This window comes from Coenobita brevimanus, chromosome 10, assembly GCF_032717465.1.
Source record: "Coenobita brevimanus isolate Jiangsu-jjx chromosome 10, ASM3271746v2, whole genome shotgun sequence".
Lineage (NCBI taxonomy): Eukaryota > Metazoa > Arthropoda > Malacostraca > Decapoda > Coenobitidae > Coenobita > Coenobita brevimanus.
Genome location: NC_136963.1, coordinates 5,826,377 through 5,837,942, shown reverse-complemented (window position 1 = coordinate 5,837,942; position 11,566 = coordinate 5,826,377). Strand labels below are relative to the sequence as shown.

The 11,566-nt window shown below is 44.7% G+C and overlaps 1 protein-coding gene across 1 annotated transcript in view; it reads right to left on the bottom strand.

Annotated features, from left to right (window-relative positions):
• Lmpt (four and a half LIM domains protein limpet) overlaps nucleotides 1-11,566 on the bottom strand; it is a 98,919-nt gene that overhangs the window by 76,054 nt on the left and 11,299 nt on the right. The window contains exon 3 of the mRNA XM_080280355.1: nucleotides 9,831-10,049. Within this exon, the coding sequence (XP_080136481.1) occupies nucleotides 9,831-10,049 (219 nt within the window). The remainder of the gene's footprint in view (nucleotides 1-9,830; nucleotides 10,050-11,566) is intronic.

The window sequence follows — 11,566 nt, the reverse complement described above, 5'->3', positions numbered from 1 at the left end:
CTCCCTCCACCTCACCTACATACACCCTCTTAGTCAGTCTTTCATTCTCCATTCTCTCCACATGTCCAAACCACCTCAGTGTATTTCTCCTAATCTTCTCAACCACATCCACATCCACCCCACAACGTTCTTTTACCTCATATACCTCTCCACTCCATCCCTCCACCTCATCCTCGGTCTACCCCTCCCTCTCCCTCCCTCCACCTCACCTATATACACCCTCTTAGTCAGTCTTTCATTCTCCATTCTCTCCACATGTCCAAACCACCTCAGTGTATTTCTCCTAATCTTCTCAACCACATCCACATCTACCCCACAACGTTCCTTCACTTCTTCATTCGTCAACCTGTCCCTCCACGTCACTCCACATGCTCCTCTCAAGTAACTCATTTCCACTGCTCTCACTCTTGACTTGTTCCCCTCTTGCAAGGTCCATGCCTTGCTTCCATACGTCAGGGTAGGGATCACAATACTATCATTCAGTGACTTCTTAACTTCCATACTCACCTCCCTATTTCTCATCACTGCTTTCAGTGTACCAACAACCTTCCTTCCCTGCTGTACCCTTTCACGTACTTCATCCCCCAAAGTTCCATCCTTACTCATCAAACTACCCAAGTACTTGAATGCACTCACATTCTCCATATCCTCACCATAATAATGATAATAATACTAATAATAATAACGATAATAATAATAATAATGATAATAATAATAATAATAATAATAACGATAATAATAATAATAATAATAATAATATAACAACAACAAATAATAATAATAATAATAATGACTCCAACGTGCTTGCATGTGTCGGCCTTGGTCACCTAATGGCGGCTCTCCATCCTGCTCGATCTCTGGCAGCCTCCCTATTCAATGCCTTATCCCTGGTGTCTCCGTGCTGCTCAATCTCTGGCAGCCTCCCTATTCAGTGCCTTATCCCTGGTGGCTCTCCATGCTGCTCAATCTCTGGCAGCCTCCCTATTCAGTGCCTTATCCCTGGTGGCTCTCCATGCTGCTCAATCTCTGGCAGCCTCCCTATTCAGTGCCTTATCCCTGGTGGCTCTCCATGCTGCTCAATCTCTGGCAGCCTTCCTATTCAGTCCCTTATCCCTGGTGGCTGTCAATGCTGCTCAATCTCTGGCAGCCTTCCTATTCAGTCCCTTATCCCTGGTGGCTGTCAATGCTGCTCAATCTCTGGCAGCCTTCCTATTCAGTGCCTTATCCCTGGTGGCTGTCAATGCTGCTCAATCTCTGGCAGCCTTCCTATTCAGTGCCTTATCCCTGAGGTCAACCTCTATGACCTCGTCCCAGGTCTTTTTTGGTCTGCCTCTCACAACCCCAGCCCCAACGGTCACACTTCTCACCCTCCACACCCAACTGTCATCCTCCATCCTCTCCACATGCCCAAACCATTTCAGTCTACCCCTCCTCATCCCAAACCATCTCAGTCTACCCCTCCTCATCACAAACCATCTCAGTCTACCCCTCCTCATCACAAACCATCTCAGTCTACCCCTCCTCATTACAAACCATCTCAGTCTACCCCTCCTCATCACAAACCATCTCAGTCTACCCTTCCTCATCACAAACCATCTCAGTCTACCCCTCCTCATCACAAACCATCTCAGTCTACCCCTCCTCATCCCAAACCATCTCAATCTACCCCTCCTCATCCCAAACCATCTCAGTCTACCCCTCCTCATCACAAACCATCTCAGTCTACCCCTCCTCATCACAAACCATCTCAGTCTACCCCTCCTCATCACAACACCAACACACTCCAGTCCCATCCTTCCTCTCAACTCTTCCATCGTAAACCCAGCGCCCCCAGACCTTGCACTCAGGGACGCACTGCACATCCACCTAATCATTGTCATTTCTGTACGTTTGAGCCTGTAAATATCCTCTCTCTCTCTCTCTCTCTCTCACACACACACACACACACACACACACACACACACATCCACCCAATCATTGTCCTTTCTGTACGTCTGAGCCTGTAAATATCCTCTCTCTCTCTCTCTCTCTCTCTCTCTCTCTCTCTCTCTCTCTCTCTCTCACACACACACACACACACACACACACACACACACACACACACACACATTTAATCATTGTCCTTTCTGTACGTCTGAGCCTGCGAATATCCTCTTCCTTTACTGCCCAGGTCTCACTACCATACAGCATTACACTCCTAACACATGCCACATACAGCATTACACTCCTAACACATGCCACATACAGCATTACACTCCTAACACATGCCACATACAGCATTACACTCCTAACACATGCCACATACAGCATTACACTCCTAACACATGCCACATACAGCATTACACTCCTAACACATGCCACATACAAAGATCCCTTAGCACGGAGGGAGAGCCCTCTCAATGTCAGGAGAGGCAACAGCTCCCTGAACTTCTTCCAACCACTGCTCACTCCAGCCACAGAGCTGCTCCAGCCACACCTCCAGCACATAACATGTCTCCCAAATAACAAAACTCTTCCACACACTCAAGAGACTCACCAGCAAGATCAATCCTTTCACGCCTGACAATCTCCACCTGCTCTCCCCGACACACCGCAAAACTCATCCACACACCTAAAGGAACTCACAATTTCCTTTATATCTACGTATGCTCCAATGACTGGCTGGGATGACGTAGGAAAAGACAGATTTTGGGATGACTTAATGAGTGTGGTAAGTTTTTTTTATGCTAGGAAGAAGGAACCCAAGGCCAGGAGCCCGCAATAACTGTTCCTTCCAAGAGAAAAACAAAATACAAGAGAGAGCCAAATTCAAGATCCGATCATTTTGAGATGCCTGGACACACTGCGTTTGAAAGACTGGAGGTCATAGGAAGCAGGAAATACGGACAGAGGGAGACAGTTCCAGAGTTGACCTGTTGCATATATGAAGGACTGGGAGTATTAGTTAACTTACCCCCCTACCTACCTACCTACCTACACTGGAGGTCATAGGAAGCAGGAAATACAGACAGAAGGAGACAGTTCCAGAGTTGACCTGTTGCATACATGAAGGACTGGGAGTATTGGTTAACTTACCCCCCTACCTACCTACCTACCTACCTACACTGGAGGTCATAGGATGCAGGAACAGACAGAGGGAGACAGTTCCAGAGTTGACCTGTTGCATATATGAAGGACTGGGAGTATTAGTTAACTTACCCCCCTACCTACCTACCTACCTACCTACCTACCTACATTGGAGATTATATTGGAAGCAGGAAATACAGACAGAGGGAGCCAGTTCCAGAGTTGACCCATTATACAATACAAGAGAGAGCCAAATTCAAGATCCAATCATTTCGAGATGCCTGGACACACTGCGGTTGAAAGACTGGAGATCATAGGAAGCAGGAAATACAGACAGAGGGAGACAGTTCCAGAGTTGACGTGTGGTAGCTGGTAGATGAGATAGTGGTTCTGGGAGGGGATTTCAATGGCCAGGTGGGTTAATTAGCTCAAGGATATGAAGGAATGGGAAGGTGAATATGGTTGAAGATATGACGAAGGAAGAAGGATATTTGAATCTGTTGAGGCAGTGAACTTGATTGTAAGCACCATATATTTTAGGATGAGAGAGAGTTGGTTGATTTCATAGGTGTCTAGGTTAAACTGCAGCCATATAGAGTACTTCCCGGTCATGAGGGCTGATGGGAGGTTAAGGAGGGATGTTAAAGTTACAGGAAGTGAGGTGTGTGTGTAGCAATGCAAGTTATTGATGTGTGACATGGTGGAGGTGATGATGATGATGATGATATAATAATAATAATAATAATAATAATAATAATAGTAATAATTAAAATAATAATAATAATGATAGTAATAATAACAGTAACAATAAAAATAATAATAATAATAATAACAAAAATAATAACAATAATAATAATAATAATAATAACAACAATAATAATAACAATATTAAGAATAATAATAGTAATAATAATAATAACAATAATAATAATAATAGTAATAATAATAATAACAATAATAATAATAACAATAATAATAATAATAATAATAATAATAATAACAATAATAATAATAATAGTAATAATAATAATAACAATAATTATAATAATAATAATAATAATAACAACAATAATAATAATAATAATAATAATGTGTAGACGCTGCAGTTAAAGAGAAAGGAAGGCGTGTCTGGGAAAGGATGGAGGTGGTAACACGGAGGAATAAAATGACTGCCAAATGTGGGGCTGCATGAGAGGTTTACAGGGCTAGAAGAGGTTTACAGAGGTTTACACGAGGGAGGATAGGGTGAGTAGGGTAGGGAGGATAGGGTGAATAGGGGTATCATAGGAAGTAGGTACTGTGAGTGAGGCAGTAGGCAGGATGAAGGTACTGTGAGTGAGGCAGTAGGCAGGATGAGGGTACTGTGAGTGAGGCAGTAGGCAGGATGTAGGGTACTGTGAGTGAGGCAGTAGGCAGGATGTAGGGTACTGTGAGTGAGGCAGTAGGCAGGATGTAGGGTACTGTGAGTGAGGCAGTAGGCAGGATGTAGGGTACTGTGAGTGAGGCAGTAGGCAGGATGAGGGTACTGTGAGTGAGGCAGTAGGCAGGATGAAGGTACTGTGAGTGAGGCAGTAGGCAGGATGTAGGGTACTGTGAGTGAGGCAGTAGGCAGGATGAAGGTACTGTGAGTGAGGCAGTAGGCAGGATGAGGGTACTGTGAGTGAGGCAGTAGGCAGGATGAGGGTACTGTGAGTGAGGCAGTAGGCAGGATGAAGGTACTGTGAGTGAGGCAGTAGGCAGGATGAAGGTACCGTGAGTGAGGCAGTAGGCAGGATGAAGGTACTGTGAGCAGGGCAGTAGGCAGGATGAAGGTACCGTGAGTGAGGCAGTAGGCAGGATGCAGGTGGGGAAGGCAGCAGGTGTGTCTGGGTTGACTGACTAGGACAGTGTGTGTGAGTGAGGTGGAGGGGGAGAGAGAGGCTGAGATGGAGGGATGAGATGGAGAGAAGAGAGAGGGGGAACGTGAGCTGGTGGGCTGACTCCTGAAATGGGTCTGTTGAAATGGGTCTGTTGAAATGGGTCTGGTGAAATGGGTCTGTTGAAATGGGTCTGTTGAAATGGGTCTGGTGAAATGGGTCCGCTGAAATAGGTGTTGAAATGGGTCTCGAAATGGGTCTGTTGAAATAGGTCTGCAAAATGGGTCTCCTGAAGTGGGTCTGCTAAATGGGTCTGGTGAAATGGGTCTGCTAAAATGGGTCTGGTGAAATGGGTCTGCTGAAATGGGTCTGTTGAAATGGGTCTGGTGAAATGGGTCTGGTGAAGTGGGTCTGGTGAAATGGGTCTCCTGAAGTGGGTCTGGTGAAATGGGTCTGGTGAAATGGGTCTCCTGAAATGGGTTGAATGCTGAAATGTTGAAGGTCTCAGGAGAAATAGGGGTGAGGTAGGTGACTGATCTGATAAATAGGATTATATATGTGTGTGTTGTCCCAGATTATTAGAGTGAGAGACTAACAAGGAGAGTGTGTGAGTGAGGTGGATGGGAGGAGAGAGAGAGGGAACCTGAGGATGAGATGGAGGGATGGAGTGGAGAGGTATATGAGAGAGGAGGGTGTGAGCTGGGAGCAGGGCAGTGAAATGGCGGGGGACAGGGTGACATGGAGGTGATTTGTTTGTGACCACCCCATATGGGCTTTAGGAGTCTGGTAAAAGATAAATAGACAGATAATTGTCCCAGATGATTGGCTGAAGAGTGTAATTGTAAATGTGTATAAAGGGAAGGGTGATGCCCTGGAAAGAGGAAATTATAGAGGTATAAAGCTTTTAGATCAGATAATGAAGGTAATGGAGAGAGTTTTAGAAGGTATGATTAGAGAAAGAGTGAATATTGATGAGATGCAGTTTGGAGAGAGAGAGAGAGAGAGAGAGAGAGAGAGAGAGAGAGAAACACTGAATATGTTGAGATAATGAAGGTAATGGAGAGAGTTTTAGAAGGTATGATTAGAGAAAGAGTGAATATTGATGAGATGCAGTTTGGAGAGAGAGAGAGAGAGAGAAACACTGTGAATATGTTGAGATAACGAAGGTAATGGAGAGAGTTGTAGAAGGTATGATTAGAGAAAGAGTGACTATTGATGAGATGCAGTTTGGGTTTATGCCAGGTAGGGGCACCACTGATGCCATATTCATTGTTCGACAGCTTCAGGAAAAATATATTGGTAGGAGAAGGGATCTGTATTTTGTTTCTGTTGATTTGGAAAAGGCCTTTGACAGAGTCCCTAGAGAGGTGGTGAAGTGGGCAATGAGAAAGCTTGGCTTGGAGGAGTGGCTGGTTAGGCTGGTTATGGCCATGTATGTGGGTAGATATGTATGTATGGGTGGATATGTATGTATGTGGGTAGATATGTATATATGTACAGGATGTATGTATGTGGGTAGATATGTATATATGTACAGGATGAATGTATGTAGGAAGATATGTATGTATGTGGGTAGATGTGTATGTGTGTGGGTAGATTTGTATGTATGTGAGTAGATAATTATGTATTTGGGTAGATATGTATGTGGGTGCTCACACTCAGGTAAAAGTGAATGGAAATTTGAGTGATGAGTTATGAGTGAATGTTGGTGTGCATCAGGGGTCAGTCTTGGGTCCCTTGTTGTTTATCATGGTACTTGAAGCCCTCTCACGTGACTTCAGAAATGGACTCCCGTGGGAGATGTTGTATGCTGATGATTTGGTGTTGATTGCAGAGAATGAAAGGGAGGCGGAGGAAAGATTTGGGAAGTGGAGAGATGGTATGGGGCACAAGGGCTTAAGAGTAAATGCAGATAAAACAAAAGTGATGATATCTAGGGTTGGTGGCGGTACTGTCAAAGAAGAGGGAGAGTGGCCATGTGCAATTTGCCACAAGGGCGTGGGAAGTAATTCCATCTTGTGCAGTGTTTGTGATAAGTGGGTGCATAAGAGATGTAGTGGTATTAGAGGTAGACTGCAAGATAATGCAGTGTTTGTGATAAGTGGGTGCATAAGAGATGTAGTGGTATTAGAGGTAGACTGCAAGATAATGCTGATTTCATGTGTGTGGTGTGTCGGGGAGAGCAGGTGGAGATTAAGATAATGCAGGCGTGATAAGGATTGATCTTGCTGGTGAGTCTGTTGAGTGTGTGCATAAGAGATGTAGTGGTATTAGAGGTAGACTGCAAGATAATGCAGTGTTTGTGATAAGTGGGTGCATAAGAGATGTAGTGGTATTAGAGGTAGACTGCAAGATAATGCAGTGTTTGTGATATGTGGGTGCATAAGAGATGTAGTGGTATTAGAGGTAGACTGCAAGATAATGCAGTGTTTGTGATATGTGGGTGCATAAGAGATGTAGTGGTATTAGAGGTAGACTGCAAGATAATGCAGTGTTTGTGATAAGTGGGTGCATAAGAGATGTAGTGGTATTAGAGGTAGACTGCAAGATAATGCAGTGTTTGTGATAAGTGGGTGCATAAGAGATGTAGTGGTATTAGAGGTAGACTGCAAGATAATGCAGTGTTTGTGATAAGTGGGTGCATAAGAGATGTAGTGGTAGAGGTAGACTGCAAGATAATGCAGTGTATGTGGCATGTGTTAGGAGTGTAATGTTGTATGTGGCATGTGTTAGGAGTGAATGCAGTGTATGTGGCATGTGTTAGGAGTGTAAGAGCTGTACGTGGTATTAGTGTTCGACTGCAAGATATTGCAGTGTTTGTGATAAGTGGGTGCATAAGAGATGTAGTGGTATTAGAGGTAGACTGCAAGATAATGCAGTGTTTGTGATAAGTGGGTGCATAAGAGATGTAGTGGTATTAGAGGTAGACTGCAAGATAATGCAGTGTTTGTGATAAGTGGGTGCATAAGAGATGTAGTGGTATTAGAGGTAGACTGCAAGATAATGCAGTGTTTGTGATAAGTGGTGTGCATAAGAGATGTAGTGGAGATTAGAGGTAGACTGCAAGATAATGACAATGATTAAATGTGTGTGTGTGTGTGAGTGTGTGGAGTTTTGTTTTTTGGGAGACTTGTTATCCATCTGTCTATTTATCTAGCTATCTATCTATTTCATGTGTGTGGTGTGTCGGGGAGAGCAGGTGGAGATTGTCAGGCGTGAAAGGATTGATCTTGCTGGTGAGTCTCTTGAGTGTGTGGAAGAGTTTTGTTATTTGGGAGACATGTAATGTGCTGGAGGTGGGGCTGGAGCAGCTCTGTGGCTAGAGTGAGCAGTGGCTGGAAGAAGTTCAGGGAGCTGTTGCCTCTCCTGACATTGAGAGGGCTCTCCCTCTGTGCTAAGGGATCTTTGTATGTGTAATGTGTTAGGAGTGTAATGCTGAATGTGGCATGTGTTAAGAGTGTAATGCTGTATGTGGCATGTGTTAGGAGTGTAATGCTGTATGTGGCATGTGTTAGGAGTGTAATGCTGTATGTGGCATGTGTTAGGAGTGTAATGCTGTACGTGGCATGTGTTAGGAGTGTAATGCTGTATGTGGCATGTGTTAGGAGTGTAATGCTGTATGTGGCATGTGTTAGGAGTGTAATGCTGTATGTGGCATGTGTTAGGAGTGTAATGCTGTATGGTAGTGAGACCTGGGCAGTAAAGGAAGAGGATATTCGCAGGCTCAAACGTACAGAAATGACAATGATTAGGTGTGTGTGTGTGTGTGTGTGTGTGTGTGAGAGAGAGAGAGAGAGAGAGAGAGAGAGAGAGAGGATATTCACAGGCTCAAACGTACAGAAATGACAATGATTAGGTGGATGTGCAGTGCGTCCCTGAGTGCAAGGTCTGGGGGCGCTGGGTTTACGATGGAAGAGTTGAGAGGAAGGATGGGACTGGAGTGTATTGGTGTTGTGATGAGGAGGGGTAGACTGAGATGGTTTGTGATGAGGAGGGGTAGACTGAGATGGTTTGTGATGAGGAGGGGTAGACTGAGATGGTTTGTGATGAGGAGGGGTAGACTGAGATGGTTTGTGATGAGGAGGGGTAGATTGAGACGGTTTGTGATGAGGAGGGGTAGACTGAGATGGTTTGTGATGAGGAGGGGTAGACTGAGATGGTTGGGGCATGTGGAGAGGATGGAGGATGACAGTTGGGTGTGGAGGGTGAGAAGTGTGACCGTTGGGGCTGGGGTTGTGAGAGGCAGACCAAAAAAGACCTGGGACGAGGTCATAGAGGGTGACCTCAGGGATAAGGCACTGAATAGGAAGGCTGCCAGAGATTAAGCAGGATGGAGAGCCACCAGGGATAAGGCACTGATTAGGGAGGCTGCCAGAGATTGAGCAGCATGGAGAGCCACCAGGGATAAGGCACTGAATAGGGAGGCTGCCAGAGATTGAGCAGCATGGAGAGCCACCAGGGATAAGGCACTGATTAGGGAGGCTGCCAGAGATTGAGCAGCATGGAGAGCCACCAGGGATAAGGCACTGAATAGGGAGGCTGCCAGAGATTGAGCAGCATGAAGAGCCACCAGGGATAAGGCACTGAATAGGGAGGCTGCCAGAGACTGAGCAGCATGGAGAGCCACCAGGGATAAGGCACTGAATAGGGAGGCTGCCAGAGATCAAGCAGCATGGAAAGCGGTCATTAGGTGACCAAGGCCGACCATGCAAAAATTTGGAGCATTTATCAAGAATACGATACAAATAATAATAATAATAATAATAATAATAAAGAAGAAGATGGTGAAGGAGAAGAAGAAGAGGAAGGAAAAGAAAGACGCAGAATACGACAGAGAAAAAGAAACAAAGGCTGATCATAACACCACCACACCGTCAAATCACACACACACACACACCGCACCCTCACCTCATCGCACGCTGCGCATCGGGGCTTCAGTTTCTCCGCATAGTGTCTGGGGCAATACACCTGACCTTCCCACACACAGTACACGAGGTCGACGAGGAGTTCCGTACAGGTGTGGCACGTGAAGCAGGGCGGGTGGTAAATAGCGCCCCCTTCGCCCAGTCTGGGGGCTATCACTCCAACCGCACCCTCCCGTACTCGACTGCCACACCCTCCACAGTCCTGCAAGGTGGAGGGTTACCTAGAGGGTGTGGTGGATTAGGGTGTGGGTGAAGAGGAAGGTGGTGATGATGAGGAGTGTGGTGGTGGTGGTGATGATGATGATTATGATGATGATGAGGAGAAGGAGTGTGTGGTGGTGATGGTGATGATGATAATGTTACATAAATCCTTCCAATATCACCATACTCTGCATAAAGCTCCCTAACACCTTTTCCTAAGTGATTTATTTTGTTTATTACACCTTACTGTCCTCTTCTGTGTTACATAAATCCTTCCAATATCACCATACTCTGCATAAAGCTCCCTAACACCTTTTCCTAAGTGATTTATTTTGTTTATTACACCTTACTGTCCTCTTCTGTGTTACATAAATCCTTCCAATATCACCATACTCTGCATAAAGCTCCCTAACACCTATTCCTAAGTGATTTATTTTGTTTATTACACCTTACTGTCCTCTTCTGTGTTACATAAATCCTTCCAATATCACCATACTCTGCATAAAGCTCCCTAACACCTTTTCCTAAGTGATTTATTTTGTTTATTACACCTTACTGTCCTCTTCTGTGTTACATAAATCCTTCCAATATCACCATACTCTGCATAAAGCTCCCTAACTCCTTTTCCTAAGTGATTTATTTTGTTTATTACACCTTACTGTCCTCTCCTGTGTTACATAAATCCTTCCAATATCACCATACTCTGCATAAAGCTCCCTAACACCTTTTCCTAAGTGATTTATTTTGTTTATTACACCTTACTGTCCTCTTCTGTGTTACATAAATCCTTCCAATATCACCATACTCTGCATAAAGCTCCCTAACACCTTTTCCTAAGTGATTTATTTTGTTTATTACACCTTACTGTCCTCTTCTGTGTTACATAAATCCTTCCAATATCACCATACTCTGCATAAAGCTCCCTAACACCTTTTCCTAAGTGATTTATTTTGTTTATTACACCTTACTGTCCTCTTCTGTGTTACATAAATCCTTCCAATATCACCATACTCTGCATAAAGCTCCCTAACACCTTTTCCTAAGTGATTTATTTTGTTTATTACACCTTACTGTCCTCTTCTGTGTTACATAAATCCTTCCAATATCACCATACTCTGCATAAAGCTCCCTAACACCTTTTCCTAAGTGATTTATTTTGTTTATTACACCTTACTGTCCTCTTCTGTGTTACATAAATCCTTCCAATATCGCCCTCTCTGTGTCAGAAACACACTCTCCTAGTCAGTCTCTCATTCACCATCCTCTCCACTCCATCCCTCCATCTCATCTTTGGTTTCCCCCTCCACCTCACTCACATGCACTCTCCTAGTCAGTCTCTCATTCCTCTTTCACACCCACACACCCACCCAACACACACACACACACACACCCAACACACACACACACACCCACACACACACACCCAACAGACACACACACACCCAACACACACACACACACCCACAGACACACCCACCCAACACACCCACCCACAGACACACACACCCACAGACACAC